This window comes from Dendroctonus ponderosae, unplaced genomic scaffold (genome assembly GCF_020466585.1).
Source record: "Dendroctonus ponderosae isolate FM_Combo_2020 unplaced genomic scaffold, Dpon_F_20191213v2 Dpon_F_20191213_2, whole genome shotgun sequence".
Classification (NCBI taxonomy): Eukaryota; Metazoa; Arthropoda; class Insecta; order Coleoptera; family Curculionidae; genus Dendroctonus; species Dendroctonus ponderosae.
The window spans coordinates 5,084,773-5,110,990 of NW_026018165.1; the positions used below are offsets into that span (position 1 = coordinate 5,084,773).

Consider the following 26,218-nt stretch of genomic DNA (forward strand, 5'->3'; position numbering starts at 1 on the left):
TTCCTTATAATTTAAAACATATCTACGCGTAGATCATGATGTTCTGTTAGAATCGCTGAAAACTGTTTTCCAAAATTCGCAGCGGGTAGTGTACACCATCGATTTCTGTGGAACGCAGTAGCTGTCAAAACTTTCACATTTTTACGAATAACTCGGAAATCGTAAATTTTTCAGGTAAAACGTTTGACAAACTTAACTTAAATTTTGACGACAAATCTGAAAATGAATGAAAAAAGGGGCGGTTCCATTTAAAAAACCAAAGTTGGTAACTACCACACGTTTATGATACACCCCGTATATTGGAAAGTAATTTTAAAATGTGGACCTTTTAAACATGAAAAACTTTTGTAGGACGTATTTTCTTGTAAAGTTCATATTTACTGAGATATCGGACTTTGACGCACTAATGAGCAACCCTGTATAAGTACTAGAACCCATATTTATGCCTGAATAGTTAGTTGAAGCTGCAACTCAGAACTCCTAGTTTACAGTTCAAATACGACTACTTTAAATAATGATGTTTATACTAGTTTTCTATACACAGAACTATATTTATGATTCAAATAATAATCTAAATAATGGCAATTATACAGCCTTTGTCATGTATCGCATAATGGAACTATAAATTTTATTGCTTCGTAATTATGATTAAGCAATGCAAATTTGAACGTAAAACTTTATGTACAGCGAATAACGAAAATTATACGAAGAAAGCGCCAGCTAATATAAATAGTTTAGATTTACCTTGTCTTCTGATAATCTGTTATAAAATGGGCCATGTTTGTAATTAAACAATTTTCTGTCTGTGACAAATTGGAACATGTTGTTAGAAATAGACGTAAATATTTTTATAGCCACTAAAGGAAAGAGCTGATTGCGGAAAATCCTGCATTGAATATTAAATGATACTATTTTTTATTATAAGAAACTCTATCTAAGAAAAAACAGATTTGCATTGAGCCTTGGAAAGAAAAATATAACTGATTGATTTTCGCTATAATTATGTTTTTTGGAGTATATAAGAAAATCAAGAAACCTTACATGGCTAAGGTTGTGTGTGTCATAATCAACAATCACGCTCTACAGAAGGAATAACCGGGAAACAGATAGGAATAGGAACTTTGACGCGAGGTTTAAGACCTTCCAGCCGGAGGAAATTTTTCTTTTTCTTTGTTTCTTGAAAACTAAGTCTGCGTTGAACAAACATGAATGTTCAATTCAATGTCAGTTACGTCAAGTTAAAACTTTAGCTCTAAACAACAGCCAATAGGGCCGTTTCAGTAAAGTTAATAACAGCTGACAGATGCATAAAAACCATTTAGTTACTCATGGTCAGTTATGGATTATCCTTTTCCTAATGGTTAGCCATCAAAAGCTTAAACAATATGTTCAGGAAACATTGCTATTAATCATTTTTTGAATTTAAATGCCAATTTATACAACAAATAACTAACAAAGCAGCGGGAGCTTGAAAATGTGCAGCACATGATTAGCTTGCATGTAACAAATTGGATATTAGGCAAACACTGCGTTATTAATGTGTGTTTTTGCACCTTTCCGCATATGGAAATTTTTTTTTTGGCTTTGATGCTGAACAAATTAATTATAGCCGTTTAAAAAGCTCACAATTTGTTTTTGATTGTACGATTAAAATAGTATTTGTCAATAAGTACTTTTGAAATAAAGTCGCTTCGTAACGAAATCTCTGAGGATCACACCGACAAAAGTTTGAATAGAGATAAGTCTACGTTACATACAGATAATCTCTACGTTACACTTTATTATAATTCATGATGAAAAACCGATCTACGAAAATCCGTTTACAAAAAAGCGCCAAATATTATGTTCGGTTTGCGCACAGCTTCTCAGCAATAATCACTAAACATGTTGAAAAAGTTGAAAGTGAAATTGACCAGTCAAGTTTCTGTCACTAACAACATTAACATAATGCTGATCGATTTAAATTTTAAAATAAAGTTTGAAGCCAAAGTTTTCATCAATACCAAAGCAAGTTGCCATTATTACACGATTTGCTGATAGTTGTTTGCCTAAAAGCCGCATGAGTTGAAGCTTACGAACTGCAAACATTTTTACGCTGCATCATTTGAAGGATTTAGATGCTGTAAAAATTCTGGAAACCAGATTTTCGACAATCCAGAACGTGACTTTGCGCAAAATTTTTAGGTAGGCAATTCTCTGGCTTATGAAAGGAATAACGAAATGTATATTGTGTAGAGTTACGACACTAAGCTAAAAATTCGTGTGCGATCAACCAAATCGAAAAATAAAAGTTAGTGTGTGAGATTATGATAATGATTGTTGTTGATTTGAAATGATGGAAATTAATAAATATTATTAGTTCTTATTTTTTACTCTCCATTTTTTATTCTCTGTCTTTATTAAGTAACTCAAAAAACCATAAATATCTGGTATTTTAAAGTTAATAAAAACAAGCACTTCCTAAAAATATCGTTAACAGCGTTAAGTGACTTGAAACTTTGGTATATTTTCCCTCTGCTGCCTCTGCTTTTGCAAATTTATTATAGATTTTATCGATGAACTGTAATAAGGAGTTTACTAGAATTATCACCACCGAGAAGGAAATTTTTTATTGCATGGAAATGTGAGTTTGTCTTTTTTTTTCAGCTGGGTCAAAGGCGAAATTTAATAAAACATTTTAAAATGTTTTAAAATTATCTTGAGCAAACACAACGAAAATATAAAAGAACCTTAGACCTTAAAAATAACTCCTTTTTATGACCATTTTGTAATAATGTTTAAGGCTTTTGTGTTGACATTTGAGTTCAAGGTTACCCCTTTATTTTAAAGCGGCGTCTTATTCCAATTACCGCTGAATTCTCAGGTAAATTTTCCAATTAATAATTTTCTCACTGAACGATCAGAAAACAAAACACAAGTTTTCATATTAATCGGAAACTTCTTTGTAGCCCTCTCAAAGTGAAATCTGTAGAACACGTTGAGATATTTTATTTTCTATAGCAAAACTTTGAGGCCTGAAAATTTGTATTTAAACTTTCAAGCACAGTCAATCAAATTCATTTATCAAAAATGGTTTTGGCACTCCATCAAAAGGAATTTTACAGGGCGTTTAGAATCAGCATACTTATACCCCGACTGAATTTTAAGTGAAAAGAGACGCAGCTTTTGTAGCATTTCAAGCGTCGGTCAAAGCTCATTGAACTTGTAATTTTTTCATTCGCCTCGGTTTATGAAAGGTTCTACAAATATTTTTTACATATCAATATTTGAAAAACTTACTACTAGAAAGTTGTTGCGAACGTTAGATGAACCCCAACTGCCTATTTTAAAGCTGCATAAACCTTCGAGTTTAGCAGCAATACGAAATTGGTTTAAGAATTGTGCAGCTTCCCATACCTGCTAATTATCGTAAACTTCGTAAGTTACCACAAATTGCACTAAAGCACCTAATACAAATTTTGAAGTTGCCCTATGAGTGTGCAAGGGCGGATCCAGGTGTCCTGGATGAAGATGAAGGTCATGACCCCCCCTGTGCTGGGTTTGTCGACTAACGATAATCTTTCTAATTTCATTGACAACAAAAGACTGAATTTCTACTAGTTGACCCCCCTGACTCGAAATCCACCCCTGTGTGTGTGTTTAATGCAAAAGGTCGAAGATATCTTCTGATATGCCGTATACATTTTGAACCAAACTTGCTGCCCCAATTTCTTAAAATAAAGGACATTCGCGCAAACGAAATTCCAAAGCAAAATCCCTTAGCGATAAGGCCATTTACTGCAATGTAAATTGAAAATCAACAGAAAAGAAATTGAAAATTAAAATTCCGCAAAGTAATTAATTTGGTGCTGCGGTCAGTTGGCCAAAAGCGCATGAATTTTACATTAACTAAATTGTATGAATATTTGAAAATATTATGGAGTTAAAACTGCCATTAAAAGTACATAGTGAACAATTTCTTCTGATTAACACGTTTGAATAGTAACGATAAATGAGCAAAGACGAAATATACCATTCCCAAATACATATTATTTATAATAAAAACTCTACCAGCTATTAGCAGTAAAAATGCGAGGCAGCAGTATTAGCAGTAAAAAATCTCAAACATTTTCAATCGAGCAATTGAAGTCATTTCAGGTTAGAATTTGCGAAGCGACTTTATAATTGTGCAAAATTTCCAAGGATTATTTGAAAGGTTCCAGTAAAAAGTGTTTGATCATTGCCTTTGCCCCCTTTCAAGTATGGTGTATGTGAACTGTACGATATCTACGACAAGCAGAATGCCTCGTTAGAGTAGGAATTTTACAGACTAATCTCAAAAAAATATCGTTCGCTTAACGACTCCGAAGGGATTTTGTCAGTTTTTATTACTTTAAACTTTGCGAAAATAGGATGAATCGGGAAAAATCTGCGTGGTACATTTTACTTGAGTTATGTGCTTTAATCCCGCCAGAATAGAATTTATAATAAACTGGTGTGTCATACCTTGGCAAGTTATGAATTCAATGTTTGTTTAAATAAAAAATACTTAGACATATTCAGTTGGCTAACTCATTGTAAACAGTTAAATCCTGATGGAAGCAAACAGACGGTAATTGAATTTCAAGATTCATTATCTAGAGTAATGCTCTCGTTGGTGGCATTGGCACTTCTCCAACTAGATCCAACTGTCCGTTGAGATGATTTATAGCTTATGTCAATGGGGAATTAAAACAGACAAACAGAGGATTTTGGTATGTCCATAAATTAGCCAGTAATTAATAATGGTAATTTTTGGTGACATTTTTACTTCCACTTAAAAATATTGTTTTAGGGGAGGATAAAAAGAAGCTTCAATTTTGGCTTTGATATTCAAGTGACTTCTTTTTAATGTTTAAGGCAATAGCTCTTACAATATTCTGGTTGAGTTAATACCAGACTTGAAAATTAAGAACTTTGCGCGTAGTTGGGATTTGAACACTTGGCGATAAAACTGATAGCAAGTTCCAAATAAGTTAACGTCTGCTTAATTTCTGCGGTTTTAAGCTAATTGCAGCGTTTACACCGCTAAGAAGACACTCTAAATCAAATATATCTACAATACCGGAAAATATAACTACCTGATAAATACAAGATATTCGGATGTCGGTAAAAGTTTAGATGTTTAAAAAAAATATATGCATATCTTTTGGGGGTGTAATGCTGTTTCCTAAATATAACTTACATGTTTTGTAAATATTTTGTACCTTTTGTAAAAGAGTTAATTGGCGCCTGGGATTTCTGATGAATTTGTCGTATAGTGGATTAGTATAGTAAGTCATATTTCAAGTTTAATTTATTTCTTCTATTTGATGAAAGTACAGGCGAAAAAAAATCAATTACAAACAACTACCACAATGGAAGAAAGCCAATCGATTTTCAAAACCATTGCCACCAAATACCAAATTAAAAGATAAACTTGACAAACACTTTTTGGACATTGTACTTTGTGGCATATTTTCTGAACAAGGATGGCGAATTTATTTAACAACCATTATTTTTTCATTTTTGCCTCAATATATCGGGTCTTTGGAAAGACCGAATGTTCTTATATTCTGTATTGCAAATTGATAACTAGAGCTTTGTTCATGCAAAAAGCGACTTCCTCGTCAAAATGTAATGGAGAATCTATCATTTAGTGCGAAGCATTTAGGGCCAAGCAGTAAGAGAAATTTACAATTAGAAAATGAAATGTATTTAAAAATGTGACTTTAATTAGTAAGAGTAATGTAAGTATTGTATAAATAATGAAAGTGTGTAGTAGGATTAGATAATGGACCACATATTAAGTCTTTATATGAATTTTGTACTTTATATAAAAAGACACAAGTTATTAATTTATTAACCCTAAATTTTAAGACAAAATACAAATTTCTAAAATATGTTTGCCGCTCTGTATATAAAACCACATTGATTGTGTCCCAAGTTTTAGTATTTCCATAGTTCAGTGGAAAAAGTGTTGATTGTCTACCTAGAAATTTATGACATTATTCTTATAAAATAAAGTTTTTTTGTATAAAAAAATTATTTGTATTGTTCCAGCTATTCGTAAATTCCCTTTACTCACTTACACCGAAATATGACAATACTTCTTCGGCCCTTTTCAGTTATTATGTCTGCACAAATAGATTAAAACGAATAGGTCGGCAACGGCAAACTTTTGCTCCGAAAGTCCTGCTATTTAATAGGCACCACAGCTTAGTCTACCTGTTTCTGGTAATTTCCCAGTTGAAAAGTTTGCAGATCTGTTTACCTCGGCAATAGGTAGAGAGTTATACCGAATGCGACTTCTTTTTGTTGGGGCATTTATCTTGCGTGTTGAACATGAAATTTCGCTTCGAATATACCTACCCACATTTTTGCGAATAAAACAATTCGGCGATTTACCTTTATCAGGCTGAACGGTTTAATTTGGAAGGTAAGGAAAAGGGCAGTGTGAGAATGTAGTTTGTTTGGCTTTCACAGGAACACACACAAGCGAGGATTTACTGGCTATGAAACAAAAAATAAACGGAACATAGGGGATTGCTTAATGCGTCTATTGGGAAAATGAACAGATTTAGTAAGTATGGCTCGAAAGTGAGTTCCGAAATTAAATTCGAAAATGCGACGACCAAATGGTTATATCCAAACATATAGTAAATAAATTTGTAAATAACGAAGGAAAGCAAAAATCTGTTTATATTTGCATCCAAGGAGTTTGTAGTCAATACAATAATGCATTTAATATATTCGGCTGAATTAATTAAGTATTACGAATGCATTCTTCCCTAGATTTACTGATTATTAATAACGATGTTCAGAAAATAATTCAAAGATTTATAAAAGTGGTTGCTTGCTGTAGTTTCCAATGTTCTCCAGGCATTAGGAAATTGTATCTTTAGATTCTTATTGATTTTCCTCCCGTATAGCGTGCGGCTGTCACAATTTTCCGCAGTAAGTGGTTCAGAATAAATTTGAAATCTTAACGATGAATTTTTAAACAAATTGAGCACAAATATTATTTTTTCCACACAATTTGTTTTTAATCAGTAGTCAAAAATTTTTTTATTTATTTAACTAGTCTCACGTCAAGATAGAATACTGCATGAATAACAAGTTTATTTTCGTACTGAAACTCAATATTAAATAGTGGAGAATAGAATGTCGTTTAATTTTTTACATTTCAAGTGAAGATTCTAGTAGTAAGATGAGTTGATAATTTCTTTAAGTAGGTATCAGAAATTACTTTCAATTCGTCACAAAATTTACATCGAATGAATCCTCAACAAATTATTTGGAAAATTACATAAGAAGTCACTAATACTTAAATTATCCGTTATCAGTTTCACAATGCCTTTGAAAACGTTTTGTCGCCTAATCGTCTTAGGTTGTGCTTACCAGGTTTTTCGTTCGCGTACTAACAATTCAAATGATCAAAACTATAAAAGTTGCAATCGATCTGTAGATTTTATCTTCACATTTTGCTTATTTTATTGAGATATTAATTCGTTTTTTAAATTAATTGAGTTACTTTTTAATTGGACTAATTAATTGATAATTACAGTCATTTTTGTAATTTTTTGTTATTCCAGTTCTAATGTTAATCCTGTGTTCATAATGTACATATGTTACGATATCAGTAATAAATTCGCCGGTTTGGTTAACATTTTATAATTTTTTCCGTAATGTTTATCGGAATTAGCTTAATGTGACTGATTTGTTTAAGCATTTTCTAGCTTTAGATCTAAAATTTTGAATCGCCAAGTGATAAATGGCAAAGTACAGTATCTCTGGGAGTTTCCCAACTTACCGAAGTTTTAACGCAAATTTGAATCGGTTAGGAACATAAAACTACTTATACATTAAGTACAGTTGACGTCAGGTTCAAAACTTGCTTCTTGATCAAGCCAGTAAATAAGGTTTGATTTATTTTTTTTTATTTAACCATTCCAATATTTTCATCAAGCATTTTCAAATTACTTGAAGTTTTTAAGGTTTTATTTCCAACTTTCACGTGCCCTCAATAATAATAAGTTAAGTTTTATATACAGAAATAATAATTTCATGTTTGTGTTAATTGTGGCGATGTAACTTTCCATTGTTCTTATTAAAAGTTTAACACAACTTACAAAAAGTAAAATCGTTCTCTGTCTACATTATTTTCTGTTACATTTGGACATAAAACGTGCTGAATGAGAAACGGCATGTATTTATATTCCTGTAACATGTAAGTTATTGCGTTTATTGTTTAGTTTAAACTTCAAAAGCCGATGGGAAGTTCTAATCGTGCATCATTAACACAATTTCAATTGCAGACAGCAAAATGTAAACTATGAAGACAAAGGAAAGTAAATATCGTTATAGACTAAAAAGCGTGGAATGTTCGCAATTCAAAGTGTTCCGTTTACTTTGATATATTAAAAGGAAACTGTAAATTGCTGAAACTTCCACTATTGTGCTCTAATGGCCTTTTAAAGTGAGAACACTTTGCGTTCAATATTAAGGTATACTAATGAACATATTTTTTTGTCGTTTTTACTATCCGTATTTATGTGCCAATAAAAAATAAAACGTGCACTTTAAAGTGGCACAACCGATAAACTTCCAAACTGTGCTCTAATCAGGGACTCAATAATATCTACTAATAGATCAGATTTGTCGCAATTGACTTTAGAATTTAATTTATATCCCGTTTCAGACCAGCTTCAACGAAAAACAAAATCGGACAACTCTGAAATGGTGGAATGGATGGCGATCGGATAATCCTAAACGTTGGCGGGATTCGCTACGAAACCTATAAAGCAACTCTGAAAAAAATTCCAGCAACTCGACTATCCAGGCTTACGGAAGCTCTGGCAAATTACGATCCGGTTCTCAACGAGTTTTTCTTCGATAGACATCCCGGGGTGTTTGCACAGATTTTAAATTATTACAGGTAAGTGTGCTGTTAATGGAAAAAATGGATAGTGCAAACTGTTGTCGATTCTGCTGAACAGAATGTAGATTAACTTGAATTGTCCAGTTTATAAGAATCATTATGAACGGTCGTGAAAGGAAGTACTGATTCACGCTGCTAAGTTGAAGAAAATGTTGAAATTTATCTATATTTGTTGAAAATAACCTGAAAGTGTGAAGATTTGATTTCGCTTTTGACGTTCTTTTGAAATTTTAATGTGTGAACTTTATCGCTCGCTAAAGCAAGTTCAGGTCTTACAGGTTTGCTATAATAGAATACTTTAGTCGTAACTTATGTTCAAGTTTTCAGTATATTAATTTATTCAAGACATCAGTGCGACGCAATACTCAGATTCTATGTCAATTGGTATCAACACCACATTGTGATTAATTTTAGAAGTTGGGAAGCATCGAGAAATAACACGTATTCCTCTAAAGTCTAAAGTATGCTTTAGAGAGAAGTTAGGTAATTAGACCCAAACTTTGGGCAAGAAGTTGAAATAGATGCAGCCGTCTAATTGGGAATTGATAATAAGAATAAGATATTTCATTTGAATACTTAGAACAAATAAATGAGCCCTTGTAAAACAACTTCTCAGCTACACTTTACTGATCGATAATTTGGAGTAAATTACATTTTATTAATTAAATAAGTCAAACTCAAACTGAAATATTAGCACATTAGTATATAGATTAAGATTAATTTGTTATTTTAATTGTTTTTTTTTTGTAATTTGTTAACAATATTTTTTGAAATATTTTCGGTCTGTACAAAGTGTAAGTCGATTCGATGTAAATTTCTATAAAAGTATTTAAGGCTCAAGCACTATTAGTTGCATCAAATAATACTAACTAATAATACAAACAGTACAATTTTTACTTTTCCGATTTCCTACTTATAACCAAAACTATATAGATATGTTATTGGATGGAAACAAATTTGCACCTCCAAAAATTTTGACTTTTAACCAATAAATTAATAATTGATATCTTCACACTTAGCATATATTTCAATCCGTTACAGTAATTTATTCCTTTTTTCAATTACCTGCTAAAATAAGTATAAGCTTGACAAGATTCTCAGTTCCTAAAGTATCTCTTTCTCATAATAATCAGTTAGTTAAAAAGCAACGTGTAAATTATTTTAATATTTTCGTTGTTATTATTTCGAAAGCTTCCTAAATATTTACAATCCCCCAAACAAACTCCCAATTGAAAAATGAAAATCCGCTTTTGGGAAAACGGCCTACAGAAATTTTCATTTTATTTTCTCTGTTATTCTGTAATTGCTAGGTGCATTTACTTTTGGGATATTAACCCTTCAGTAACAACGTAGGATTTTATGACAAGAATATTAACGTCGGTCTAAGAGATCCACAATTACGTTACACATAATAATAGACCTGCGCTATTTATCACGTACAGATAAAGTTGATAAGGATTAAATAAATAAAGGTTAACTTGATCAACTTACTTATAATTGTACAAAAACCTATTCTACGTACATTAAAATAAAAAAATAGTCATTAATAAAATGATGATAAAACTGATGTTGGCTTTGTTGTTAAAACATATAAGTCCAAGTTGTTCACTGTTATTCAATTAAAATGTAATTATAAATCGAAGTCTATGTTACTCTAAGTATTACAGTCTTGGCAAATAACCAAACAATGCTCTAAGCACATACATTTTCCAGATTTTGTGCAGCTGTATTTAGTTTTTAGATTTTTTTTCGAAGAACAATAAAAACATCGTTGTATCAAATTACGATTTTCTTGTTGTGCAACATCATCACTAGGTAAGTTTAAAAGTTCTTTTACCCCAGTCTCATTAATTTAGAGAGACGCTGGTTGGCAGATCTTTGTTTCAGATGCTCATCAATTAGATTTATTGCCGGTTCTTCCAAAAACTGACTGCGACATATTTGGGATGTGCTATTATTTGCATTAGATACAATAAAAGCATTTATGGTTCCGACATTTAGGACACTGTAGAACACTACCATAGGCCTTGTATATCGTTGTATACCTTCTTGTATGTCGTGCGGTGTTATAAGTAGCGCAAAGTTTATCGACGACATCCACACCACCTTTTGTTGTATTATATGCCATAATAAATTCCGGTTTTCCGGTTTCATCGTGATGCAAAGTAGATAAAAGTAGTAAATTTTTGTTACGTCGAGGAATGTACGAAACTAAGGTGCATTGTTGCTGAAATCCAACATCCGCACATAAGCGCTGTCCTCTTCGGTGTCCGTCAATTCTTGCTGAGTATCAGTATTTACATACACACAAATTCTTCTACATTGCCCGGTCCATCCTCATCCACAGAATGATGTCGTAACGGTTTATCTCCTCTACTAGCTGTAAAAGTCTTGCTTGATTTGCCTCGTAAGACATTTCTCTAGAAATAACTATTTGTTAATAAAATACATGCAAAAATACAACCACAGTATATTCTTAAATCTGAAGAAATTTTGTTACGTGATTAATAACGTCGGTCTCACTGACCGTATTTCTCAATTTTCCCGCACTAAATCACTCGCTTCTAAATCACTTAAACTGATGAGAATAACATTGCTGGAAGGTACTGAAAAGCGCGCCTCCTCACCTCAAAAATTGTGCGCGTAAATTGCATCTCCCCGTTAAGTCGGTCTATGGGACCGTACGTTATTACTGAAGGGTTAACCAAAAGTAGAACTTAAAATATTGCGATTGATGTGGTAGTTCAAAAACTTGAATTACGTGTACAATTTAAAATTCTGGTAAGGTGAACAACAGCATGGAAGTAAATTGTGCAATATTTAAAACGACTTTGAATAACTTTTCTACATATTATTATTACATTCAATTCTGCACTTAAAACAATGAAGAATGTACGGAGGAGTACGTAGTAAATATTCCCTAATGGGAAAACATTCGTAAAACGTCTACTAAGGACTAGACGAGTAATAATTAAGTCATATAAGTTCAGTGATACAAACAATGACGAAAGCAGCCACAGCTTGAAGATCAGAAAATCGACGGAGCTTGGCAATGAATCCTCAGAGGGTTTACTTCAAAACTTAAATATTTCCCACACTTTAAACTTTGCCGGCATCGCTGAAACTGGCTTAATAAATTCTGTCGCTTCCTTTGGTTTGTCCATTAAAAATTAATAGTGAAAAATCGTCGCTGAAATTGAGAAGTTATGAGGATAAGTAAATGTAAAGTTTGTTTTTAGCTATATCGGATTTTATCCAAACTATAATTCTGACTTGAACAGATCCAGCTCTTTCGGGATTTATGTAGTTAAACAGCACTCCCTCGTTCTGTTTAATTTAACACACATACGATATTAACGCTACAATAATTTTCTCGCCCAACCATATTGTTATATGTATCAACAGCAGCCAGTATATATCAAAGCCATTGCAATTTACAGTTCCCATACCCTCATCAAATAGATATGATCTCATTCTGCACCCTTTCATGTAAGTGAAATTTATTGCGAGTCTTATTACTGCGGAAAACCAGGCTACAAGAACGGGATTTACATTGTCTAAGACGATTAAATTATCATTGAATCCGCGGTTTTTATGCCACAAGTGACTAATGTTTATTGTGTGTAAATTGTGCAAAGGATACGAAATAGGACATGATTTAGCTTGAATTAGATTATTAATTGTTGTTATGTAAAAATCATATGTATTGTACCATTTTATGCAGTTTCAACACGTTCATCCGTTTCAAATCTCGAGATTGTATTAAGTTTTTTTGCTCTGTGATGAGGTGTGTGATGTGTCTGAAAATGGTCTTTATCCATAATTGAATAACAATTTTTAAAGCATATTAAAATATTAGTTAATTTATTCTGTCCCAACCTAACCACATGCATATTTCAGACTAGAAGTAACAGCTTTTGAGGAAGCAAATACAGCACGAGAAGCAGTTTACAAGTACATTCATGAAATATTTACTTAGATTGCTAATTATCCGCAAGTTCTAAAATTAACTTCTGAAAACTTGGAAATACAATTTACCACATAAGCCAAGTTCAACATTATGGGCAACTTTGAGTATTATATTAAGATACATTGAACTTAAGTGCATTGCTATGAACCTAATTAAACAGACCGTTTTCACTTGAGTACAGCTTAAAATTTTAATTTCGCATTCATAGCAAGACGGCATGTAGATATAATTACGTTTAATATCATTATATGAAATAATAAGAAGGCGTCAACTTGCCGAGACTTTCAGGCAGGATCATTGAACGCAAATGAAGTGAAGCCAAGAAAGGGAAAACGGAGAACAAATTGACAAATAATATAGAGTGCTTCTCTTAGCAGCCCATGATGTATTTGGAATAACACGCTAAGTTTATGGCTGTTTTTAAAACGTCTGGGCTTTTATTAACTCGCCATATGAAATCCGAAAATTGGCTGCAAGTGCGATTTTTATGAGGATTGACATTTCTGTGAGAATTAATTCCAAGTTATACGAGCACCTGAGATTAGAGTTAGTACAGATAGTTATATATAGATCAGGGTTACCAAATAGAAAAAAAAACCTACGACCGGAGGTCGAGCAAAATGAGCTTTATATTTTTTACCAAAATATTTTTGAGATAGTTTGATAATCGGTGAAAAAATAAATACAGTAATACTATTCCCTTAATTTTTATTATGTTTAAAAACTGAAAGATTCGATGCATACTGCGATATTCTTTGCATCAAAAGAAGATGATCTGACCTAACTTTTATTAACAAAAACTGTCTGGTTCCTCTGCTATTGATGGTCAAAGTTGTTCAAAAAAATTATCGTTTTCGAAATATCGGGAAAATGGTATGATGTATTTTAGTGAGACTCGCTGTGAATTTGTTCTTATGTAAGACTCATATTTTGATGAAACAATCGAGTTCATCCGTTTTGGACAAGTGGAGAATTCTTGAGGGTCGTGGTACAAAAGCTACCAGAACTTTTTATTTGGTGGATGAAATCAAACTAATTTTTTTTTTGGCTGATGCACTAATTATTTGATCACAATTTTGTGCTGTTTGTAAAATCTTGTAGCATTCATAATTTTTGTGAAAAAAAAATTTCTGTTTTCTTACCACTTAACAATGTTAGATATTAACTGCAAATATCGTGATACGAGGCATAAAATAATTGCCAATCAATCTCACAAATTTGTTTTGAATGACCGTTTCTAATGAAGAAGTGACCGACATGGTCAAAGTATTAGAGTTTTGCGAAGACAACTTCGTGAAAGCGTACGCGTTTTCGCGGCGCATATTTGCAGTTAAGGTCTAGCATTGTTAAGTGGCTAGAAAACAGACATATTTTTTTTCGCAAAAACTATGAATGCTACACGATTTTACAAAGACCACAAAATTGTGAGTTTATTTCATCCACCAACTAAAAAGTTCTGGTAGTTTTTGTACTACGACACTCAAGAATTCACCACTTGTCCAAAACGGATGAACTCGATTGTTTCATCAAAATATGAGTTTTACATAACAACAAATTCAGAGCGAGTTTCACCAAAATACATCGTACCCATCTCCTGATATTTCAAAAAAGATCAATTTTTTGAAGAACTTTGACCATCAATAGCAGAGGAGCCAGACATGTTTTGTTAATAAAAGTTAGGTCAAATCGTCCTCTTTTAATCCAAATAATATTGCAGTAGCGTTTTGATCATGAGCTTACGGGTCACCCTGTATATCATCACTATTTCTACTATCATCATTCTGCATTTTTAATGAAAATTTTAAAAAGCAACATGTTCCTTTTGGAATCGCATTTTGAAACCTATTACCAAGGTGAAACTGAAACGTTGTAACCGGTTACAGAAAAATAACCGTTTAGCACACCTCTAGTGGACACATACGGCAAAAGTTGGATGTATTCACATTCTAAAAATTAAAAAAATTGTTTTAATTCCTTTACAGTTTTGGCAATCGACGAAAATTTACTAAAAAATGTTTAAAACTAAGTTTTCAACGTTAAAACTAAAAAAAAAAATAATTTTAAACTATGTTTCATTATGCATAACATGTAAACTGCAATGTTCAGCAAATAAAACAGGAGTATTTAAATTGTTTTTCAAATGTACGAACACAGAATTATATTTACCGTAGTTGGCTGACGAAATAGAACGTTACGAACAGTATCCTCTGACCCGACACCCGGCACCAAAAATTAAAGATGTTATTATTAACCGACGATCGATAATTGTCGATTAGTTCGTGATTACTCGCAATGCATCTATGCATCTGTATTTGCTATTTCATCCACCACTAAAAAATAACAAAATGTATAACCTAACAGCTTTTCGCTTTTTAACCGGAGAAATTCTAATCCAGTTGACAAAATATTTATGACCTGAGCTTATGAAAGAAAACCTAATACTCCGGTCAAAAACCGGAGATTTGGCAACCCTACTGGCAGACAATCAGTTTTAAAGAATGCTTTTCAAATTGAAGGAATACTTTTTCATTTTTTCTCTAGTTTTGGTGTCTATATCTTTTTTAGTTTTATATTTGGCATTATTACTCAGCGCACAAGCTACGGCGTCTTCCGACTATAAAAAATCGTCTTAAACAGACTGTGTAGAGAAACCTGAAAAAATCTAATTGCACTAAGTTTAAAATGTAGCCCCCACTCTTAATACAAACATTTTCTTATATCCGTCAATATAATAGTCTAAATCCGAAGAAAAACATTTATTTACGCATTCAGGTTAATAAGGTTTCTAACATACTTCCGCGAAATGGCGTTGGTTTAACGAATTCAGTTAGCTCGGTTCTGGAAATAACTAATTCTTATAAGATTAACAAGTTTGTCGCATAATCCTCAGTTTAATTTCAACATTCTAAGCTTCGCATCTAGAGACTAAAATTTCACTTTCATTGAACTGGATCTCGTTCAGGAAACTTTTCCATTTACAACTTGCACTTAATATTAAGCTCTAAACACCTGTTTTAAATTATTTTTTATTTTATTCTTGTCTAATTCATAATGAGATTTTGCCGTACGGTACAACAAAAATACTGTCATGTGTCTTTTAAATTGATACCTATTTTATTTGCAGCCATAAGCTATATTAGCAACAATATCGATGTTATTAGGACGGTTTTAAACCGCAAAAAAGCTGCAAAATCACTTAGTTAACGCTCTTGTCGAGATTAACTCATTACGAAAAAGCAACTGTTTTTTTTAACTGGTCGAACTGTTAATTCTGCCACTAAAATAATAAAAAATTTCTAAATTCCGTTGTATGCCGAAAAATGTATCTTTTTCAGAAAGTGTGAAACTTTTTTTCCACAAGTAAATTGCTACATTTTTTACTTTCTAATAAGTGATATTTACAATTCGAACAATTGGTTTATTTTCGATTGTTATTACCTTAACTTTCACTAAATTTTTAATAAACTTTACTTATTTTTAACTCATCACACTACGAACCACAAATTTATGTAAGATGAGTTGTGTTTCCTTCCGTAAAACGCTTCTACCAAATTATTGTCATAGCCTTTTCACGATTTTTCAGAAGTATACGAATGGAAACTTTCTGATCTTTTAGTTTTCGTTATTTTTTGTACATGTAGTTTTCAGTGACACCTTTTGTCGATTTTTTATTTCTATATTTTATCCTAAATTATGCCATCATTCAAGGTGTTAACACTCGTAATTTAATTTAAGTTATCCAGTTTGTTAATGTGGGAAGCGGCAATAATGACCACCTTCGAAGTCGACGGTACTCAAAAACAATAAATAAATAAAAATATTACCTGTTTTCGGCCTAGGAACAAAAGAGACCGTTTACAAAGTGATCATTTGTTCATTACGACTAGTTATTTGATGCTGCAAATTCATGACCGTGTATTCACGTATTTGCATTGGAAATTTTGCTTTCATCTGTCTGTATCTGCATTTAGGGTTGTGACTTTCTAATTTAAAATGTTTTTTGACGCATTTATTTGAGTAAAATTACCTATCTCATGTACTGTTACACCGTGGTTTGAAACAAATTGGAGATTTTTCGGCAAAAATCGAACAGCTCCATTCCATTTTGTAAACAAAGTTACTTGAAACCTAATATTTTCTTGAGTAGGTAAACACGGCTCTGTTGAAAAGAACTGCTATAAGTTTCAGGTCAGTAACGATTTTCAGATCGTCTCATAACACAACAATTTATGAAAGATTTCTGTCTAAAATATGTTGGAAAATTATTTAACGAGAAAATCTATGCATTCATCAGCGTCACAACTCTAGCAATGAAAGAAAATTGCGAAGATTTATTCAAATTATTTATTTTGAAGTTCTGATTTATTTTCCTGACTGCGTGTACTTGTTATGATATTCCTATCTGTCCTGGGTTTCAGTCAAAGTGTGAAGTAAAAATTTTTGAAACATCGTTTATTTCATTACGTTTCGGCGAGACAACAGCGCCATCATAAGATTTAAAACTTTACACCAACTACAAACACCAATTCACAATTAAAACATGTTGTATAAAATTTATAATTCACAAAGTGTTAAAACATTCATCAGTTTTTGAGGAAAAAAAATTTTTTCTTCTGGGAGAGCAAAACATCGGAAAAATTTACCTCATGATTGGTAAAAATTAACTTCCTTTTAGGTCTTGCAGGTTTGCCTTCTTGAAAAGCTTGAGTTTGTTTGAATTATTCTCTACATTTGCGAAACTGGTATGCATGTATTGAGATAAGCAGACATAGTTTTAATTTTTCACTAGTGTACCGGGTGTTCCATACTTATGGCTTTATTAGGGTTTGGGGAATGTTGCTAAGGTTGTCGGTATCTGATGTGAAATTTACTGCTTTGACATGTTTTTTTATTTGTATCATTTCTTGGATTCTTCTTTTATGATCATTTGTTTCTCTAATTAATATATCTGCATTGTCAAAATCAAAATTATGTAACATTTGGTGTGCATATTGTGTTAATGCTGTTTTATTTTCACTAGTATTTCTCAGACTGTTTTTATGTTCGTACATTCTCTTTTTTAAATGTTGTTTAGTTTTATTTTGAAGAGTGGCGTTTTAAGATACAAAAGGTAGATTACATTTTCACTTAATTAAATATTGTCATCAGTTAAATTCTATAACTTTTCGGGTTGCAGTTTTACATAGGTTTTAGTAGGTTTAAGTTTTCAAAACTAAATGATAATGAAAGCAAGGTAGCAGGTGTTTACACACTGAAGAAAATCCAATCAACCGAGATATTTAAATGATAATGAATTGTTCATTAAATTTTCAATCCATTTCAATTATTGAGACACCAGTCAAAAAGCCACCGTTTTTAATTAGATTGGCGCCTTTATAGCTCAAACGGCAGCGGATCGCAGTTTAAAAACACTCCTTTGAGATAGAAAAAAACCCGATTTAACTTATATGTGCGTTCCGAAAATACCGTGTTTAAGTGAGGTGTTTATTAATACTATTTACATCAAAAAACGACCTCAATTTTTTTAATCAATCTTTTTAGAGTACTGCGTTTTTGCCTTGCCACAAAAATCCATTTAATCTCTTATTTCTTATTTTAATATTAATTTGAAAAACTTAACGGGTGGTCAGTGGGGAAATGAAGAAAGGAATGTTTAAGCTAACCGAAACAGGTTAGTTTGGAATTTACTCCTCAAGAGACAATTTATTTTCGTTTCACTCTATTCCTGTGAGAAATTACCTAAAGTCATTGGATAACTTAGAAAATGAGCGCTGGTAATAAAATTCAGGTTGTCATATTAATGTCCCCTGAGGTTGATTGACAAAAATCTTTATATTACAACATAATTTTAAGGAACAAAAGCAGTGTTTTATGATCGGTTTACCAGCAAAATTGACAGTATTTTTACTAATTAATTCCTACAATATTATTATAAAATCTAATTAATCAGTGAGAAGGTCTAGTCAATTTTAAGCTTGGCAACTAATCTTTAGGCTTTATTTATCAACGCAGAATTTAATGCATTTCGAGGTTTACAATTAAGTAAAAAATAAAAAATTTTAATGAGGCATAATTTAGTTTTTGACGATGTTGCCTGGTCTTAGCGCAGTCCAGTTTTTGTCAAAATATCACAATTTAAAGAGAGATATAATTTTTTCAGTAATCTCCAAGAAGCTTTTTACAACACCTCTAAATACAGAATACGAAAGCCCCTAGTGTTTTCAGGCTTATTGACTAAGTTACATAGATTTTCTAAATTGACTCCTAACTGAAACTCTAGTTCTCATAGTGGTTATTTTAATATCCGAGAATTTAGATTGATCGGTGCCTGGGTGCTATTTTAATTAAATGAGCCAATCTGATGTTTAGTCAAATTTCTAGGGCAGCATAGTGACGAATATAATTTGCATACTTTAAGGGATTGTCATGTCAATTTTCTTTAAGAAGCTGATTGAGTTTGATAGAGGCAAATATTGCATAAACGATGTGTGTATAATTGATTTAAAAATTTACATCTACTTAAATGACGACTTGCTAAATTGAATCAGCTAAAAATTAGGTAGGGGATAATGATTAAGTGCCTGCCCGAAAAGCATTATTATAACTGCTTATAAACGGAAACTCGTATTCAGCTTTGAATTTATAAAATATAATTAATTTTTTAACTGTTACTGAAATTTCATTAATTAAACCTAATTAATCTTAGTTAAACATGCTTTCATACCTGCTTTCACTAGTAGAAAGGTCAAAAGGTGAATATTAATTTTTGCGCATGGGATAATTCTGCAGGAATCGTTATTGGGTTACAGAAGATATACTGCATCGAGGTCGCTGGCACTTGGGGAAATTAAATGTATTTAATTTTACTAACTTAATGGCTATATTAGCGTACATAAGGTGATTTTTATTACACACTATGAAATCCATTTTAAGAAATATTGAATCGCTGCATATACTAACCACTAATAGATCGAGTAGGTATATCTGTATTAAATATAAATCGCTGCTTATTTTGGACCAAAGCAAAACAAAAATCGGACGAAACTTCAGAGAAAGAAGAATGTACATTCGTATAAACAAGTAAATGGGTCATTGCATGCTGACAACCGCTGTGATTGTTAGTGACATATAGCGGGAGATTAATGTTCTTGAAGTTGAAATGCCCAAGAATAGTTGTTGTGCTCAGTCCCATTTTCTGGACTTGAGCTGCCATTATTTCGCATGCACTTCAATTAATTAGTAAAAATCAATTATATTTTTTGCTTTTGACTATGCTGTTGTTCGACGCTGCTGCCTCCGCACACATCATTTAATCGAAATTTCATCATTTACATTTGCAAAGTATTTCAGTTCTATATCTCAGACTTTGGCACAAAAAAATAAAAAAACCACTTTCTACAACGACTTACTTTTCAGAATACCAAGTGTTTAACGAAATTTAAATGACATATTTAATTTAAAAATGTTATTATCTAGATTATTTTATCGACTTTTCATATCTAGTAATTTTCTTAAAATTCTTTATCCCATAGTCATTAATATTTTGATATAATAAAACATAATCAGCATGAGGTAAAGCCTACCATTCATATAATTTTGCGGTCGTTGTTTCAATTCTTAGCAGCTCAAAGTTTCTAACCGAAAATAAATAGCACTATACATTTTAACTCTGATATTCCGATTTATATTTATTTACGCAAATGCAGTAAGAATTGTCCAAACATTTAGAAAATATGTAAGTTTCCCGTTGTTTAATATTGTAACGGAAATGGTCTGGGGTACTCACGTGTGGAATGGGGGATCGAAATTCATGGTATTTCAGTAAATGGGAGCCCCATTTGGGCCCCATTAACTGTCAAATATGACACTGACAAGCGGGAAGTTTCGCACCTGTTCTGGAGATTTCGAGAACTATCTGGGATACCTGGAGAAAACTATATAAGCGAACGACGAGAACCAGAGGAGTGAAGTGACAGCAGCGTCCGAGTGCAGAAGAGGTTAAACTCCGGGAGTCGGAAGAGCGAGTTTTCCGCCTGTTACTGTTATTGTTTGTGAAGTTGACGGTAATTTAGAAGTTAGGTTGTTCCTGTTCCGTAGTTAAAGTTGTACCGAGTGGAATAAAAGTTGGAAGCAGAAGAAAGAGTTTGATACCCGGCCATCCATGGTACAATATTAATACCCGGACCGGAACCGATATGGCCCCAAAACCGAAATGGAATCGGTTATTTTTTCTGGACCGAAACCGAAAATGATTCCATATTTTATATTGACGTACTGTTAAGGGCTGAACCGGAACCGAAATACTGTAATGTTTGAAGGAAATTTGTCCCTCGATAACAAAAAATGGAAGCCAATTTCAGATTCAAGGATGGTTAGGGAAATGTCAAAATATATAATTCGATAAGTAAATACAATAATTTAAATTGTTTCCTGTCAATTTCTTGTATTTTTGACTTTTTATTTATTTTTTATGTGAATTTTTAATTATCTTTCTAACGCTAGTCGTCAATAATAAGTTTTTTGTTGTCATTAAAGAACACGGCTTCTTGGAATGGAGGAAAGAGAAGTTATGCTGTTAAATAATGAAGTGATACTGTGCTGGGATATTTTTGGACCCTCGGTATAAGGAAGTTTTAGGCAACAATCAAGTAGAAGAGTAAAAGCACATTTCAAGTCGTTATGGACTAGACTGAGGGTCTTGAAAAAGTCCAATTCTTCCAATTCTGAGTCTGACCCTGGTCAACACGACATGGAAACGAAATCATCTGGTTCTTCATTAAGCGATTAAATGGAAGCATTTTTAAAGCATACAAATTCACAGCAAAAAGTTTTAAAATAAATTAATCAGCACGAATTTTCGTCAGATGGTTCATTTATAGCCCTTAACTAAATTAAAATTATTTTAAGTTCTTATAAAGAGGAACAAAAAACAAGAAAAGGCTTATAGCCCCGAGTTATACTCGTACATGCAAAGAACAAACACCCTACGTTTATACACTGCTTTTAAATTTATTTCTTTAAAATTCGTCTTCATTCTTTAAGTTGAGTTATTTTAGTTTTTCGATCACCAACAACAAACTTGTGAAATTCCCAATGTTTTATTGGGAATTTCCTATAAGTCCTCAAAATATTGTGAAGAGTATAAAAGCACAAACCAGAGTGAAAAATCTTTAAACGGAAATAAAACTGAAAGAATAGAAATTAACGAAATAGTGGACCTGATGAGTGAAAAAGGAATGAATAAAAAGCACTAGTCACAAAACTCTTCAAAAACTTTTCACAAATACCAAGATTAATTTTTTTTGTGCGCTTTTTTTACTTCTGTCCATGTGGTTCCGTTTAATATTACCTTAATTTCACTCCTTACTATACTAACTTACTAGTTACTTGTTATAATTAAATATACAGTGGATCGTTTCCGCATCTTTGATTTTATAGAATACAACAAGCAATGAAAAAGTGTGAAAAATTATATCTCTATCTCTCTCTATATAGAGTAATCTCTATCTTTGTTTTCGATCGTTGCCACTATAGAAATTTTGCAACCGAAATTAACCGGCAAATACCGAAACCGGAACTGAACCGAATTGGACAATATTTTCTAAACCGAAACCGTACCGGAACCTAAACTTAAAATTTCGCTTGGACCGAAACCGGAACGGAACAGTTATTTAGATTTGGTCCCGGTTTTTGATTAATATAAAGCTCATAATAATATCAACTGCAACCTATCTTAAATGTGTAATGCACGTGATCATTATTATCTCTACTTGATAATTGTTGCTGTAAAGGGCAATTTTAAAATATTTGGATGGGCAATATTCGTCTGTTTTAGGTAAAATAATAGAGTATTTGAAAATAATTTGATGAATTTTAAGAGAAGTAGAAGTTTGTTTAAAAAGCCAATGAGAAATACAATAACATCAAATGGCTGAAAGTAAGAGACGACAAAAGTTATTAAACCTATAAAAAAATTCTGGATCACATGTTTAACATAGAAGACAACTTTTGGTAAATATCTCTGTAGTCTATATGCAAAGGCTTTCTCTGTGGCTTTCAGCATTTCTACGGGATCGCAACTTTTTGGTGCAAATAATTGAATAATTCTGTAAATTCTGTAAAGACTTTTTAATAAAAGTTCTTAACATTGCTCGCAAAATGTTGGTTTAAACTAAAAGTATTGTCTGCAGTAAAACTTAAATCGTATTTTTTATAAGACTAACTTAAACCATTACTTTCTTTATCAAAGTGACTCTTAAACATAAATTTTATTTTCAAAAGTTTAGCGTAAAAACTAAGTAGAGAACAGTTTTATTCCAAATCATCTTTTACATTTCTATCAGATTTAATCCGGAAATATTGGCTACTGCCGCTAAATACTCACATTCTGGATTTGAATCTCTATACGGAAAACGCTCACTTCTGGTTAACTTAAAAATTCATTGCAAAAAACCGGCCCATCATCATCATGTGAAATAACAGTTTTTAATTCGACGAACTAATTACATATTTCAGTAAAGGAATTTTTAAGCTTGCTCACAATTTGTCCGTTAATCTGCAACTTTTCTGTTTCCAACTAGATCCCTATTAGCTCGCTTTTGCCGTGCACATTTCACAATACATGTCTCCGTATTTGTTCGCTTTTATATTTCCGTATTTTGAACGGTGTCCCTAATTGAAAAGGCTCAGGCCTGTGCTATTTAAGCTTTAGCACTGTTAATTAAGTTACATAGCAGAAAAATTGCGTTTGGCATAGCTCATTTGAAATGAAATTCCCGTTTTAAAAAGAGTACATTGCAGCTTCAAGTAATTAAGGAAAAGTAGAGGCATGGCAAATCTAATCATCCAAGTGAAGGCAAGCGGTTTTTCTACCGGCGATATCTAATTGGATTTGTTTTCTTATAGTAAAGTTTGCTTATCATGCTCTATTTGTTTGGTTCGGAACAGAACAAATAGAACTTTTTTTCGATAGCATAATGTTGTCTTAGGTTGGAATTATACACTAAAATACTCAGCTTAAGAATCAAGCTGAACATTGTGTAAAATAGAAAAGCAAAGCAATAAGTAGAACGTAATTTAGGAAGAAACATTTTAAAATTTGGGAATTGCGTTAAATTGTGAAAGTGCCTCGAGGCATCCGGTTCGTCTAACTGGATTTGCCGCATACATTGAAAATTGTATTTGGAGCAAACTACGACGATTTTCCGACGGAAGTCTCCGAATAGGCCAATTTTTAATCAATGTCAACAAATTGCATTTGAATTCACCTTTTATTTTTAATTTTTGTTTAAAATTCAAATAGTGAGTTTCTTATGAGTGTAACCAAATTAATCGACTTCTCGGGGTCTCTTAGAAGAACAATTATTTGCATTATGCAGGACACTCTTAAGTTATACCTATTGTGAGAATTATATTTTGTACTCGGTAACGCGATCATTTATTTTAACGAATGAATCGATCCAATCACGACGGTGAATGGCTGAATTCGTGATTTTAGATCGGTTTCAATTCGGATAAGCTTTTTAACTTGAGCCTCACTTTGGATACTAAAGTGGGCTTCATTTTTTGTGACCTAAATCCATCCTGCTGCTAAACATATCCAGAAGTTAGGGTATTTAAATTTGCAGTAAAAATCTTAGTAAGGATATTTTTTATTTAACTAGTTTAGTTTGTACATATTATTTTAAACGGTTACTGGTTATTCTCTATTGTAGTATGGCCTGTGTTAAAAAGATGTCGATTCTGTTTTTCAGAACGGGTAAACTACATTATCCCACCAATGTATGTGGACCACTTTTTGAGGAAGAACTTGAATTTTGGGGCTTAGACTCGAATCAAGTAGAACCATGTTGTTGGAGCACTTATAGTATTCACCGAGATACCCAGGTGAGTTTCCACTGATTCAGTTTTATCTTCTATCTATTCAATTTAATGCATTTTCCTAAATAAATATGGCTCAATTTGTCAACATATTAATACGGTACAGGTGCACTGTGTCGTAACATAAATTAGGTAGGAATATTTTCGCTTGCTCTTTACGTCATAATGGATGGGGCAATAAGTGAGCCATTATTTTTAGGTCAAAATTGAAGCCTGTGTAGTTTAATCACATTGGAAGTTGGCTGCAATTTATCGATAGCTTAATGGAAGGACAATTAAGCAATTAATTATGTTATTCGCAGACTACCATTGCAAGTTTAATAGTGCTCAATTTATACGAAGCGTGTTTAATTAAATCAATTATGATTAAATTATATTATTTTCTATAAATGCATTAAAGCATTCCAGCAAACTTGACACGATTGCAATTTTTAACCCCAATAATATTTTGAAAAGTTCATTTGTTATTAGGCTTGAAAGAAAGTTCTGATGCGAGTGATATTCTCGCCTGATTTCTTATGCAAAACGGCAACATTTAATTCATGGAATTTCATATTGGAAATTCTGTTCAACATCACCGTCGCTCAACTTGAAATATTATTTAACGCATATTACAAATTCACCACCTACGCTATTGGTTAATTTACATGTCATTGAAGGAAAATTCATTTACGCTGTGAATATTGGCTTATGTTAATGACATATTCGACCGTTACCGATAATTTATATTCTCCATTGTATAACAAAGTCTATATATAGCTTTGCACAGTTTCCAGAGGCGTAAAGTTATAAGACTAAAATAATAACTTGAACATTTCATGATGTTTAGTTTTATATTATTTGCTTTCACAAAATAAATGTTTGCTGGATGCTAGCAGGTTCTTCTAAAACATGTGGGTTATTTTATGAAATCAGATAGAACACATTAATATAATGTATAAAAAATGCATTTTTGGTATTCCATTGTCAGGCGACAGCTAAGATTCAAGCTGTATGTGAAAATATTTTTTTCGGCATCAAAATATACCGTCCACTTAACCAACTTAATGGAGTTAATGGGAGTCCAATAGCAATTATAACTGTTTCAACTTATTGATCCTAACCCAAATTAATTTTAAAGAAAACGTGCGGGGATTTCCATAATATATTCGAAAATTTAGCTTATGAAAATGTTAAAAGTGTAATCATGATTTAGTTTTATTCGAACTGATTTTGCTATAATACAAATAATTATTCAATCTATAATACTTGCCCACATTTTTCACTTATAATTTCAACTACAGCCCCAATATTCCTAAGTTATCTTCAAATTTTGCGCTTCTTACTGTTCACCCACTCAGTATTAATTAACTAACTCGACTACGCTCGCTCAGTTGTTTAAAAAAAGTTTGAAACAAAACGCAAAACGTTAGCAAAAAAATTAAGAAAAT

The 26,218-nt window shown here is 32.2% G+C and overlaps 1 protein-coding gene across 3 annotated transcripts in view; it reads left to right on the top strand.

Moving 5' to 3' along the window:
* LOC109538357 (potassium voltage-gated channel protein Shaw) overlaps positions 1-26,218 on the top strand; it is an 86,025-nt gene that overhangs the window by 40,850 nt on the left and 18,957 nt on the right. For all 3 annotated transcript variants that reach the window (XM_048663626.1, XM_048663627.1, XM_019905570.2), the window contains exons 2-3: positions 8,699-8,935; positions 24,662-24,794. In XM_048663626.1, coding sequence (XP_048519583.1) covers positions 8,745-8,935; positions 24,662-24,794 — 324 coding nt within the window. In that variant the 5' untranslated portion in view covers positions 8,699-8,744. The remainder of the gene's footprint in view (positions 1-8,698; positions 8,936-24,661; positions 24,795-26,218) is intronic.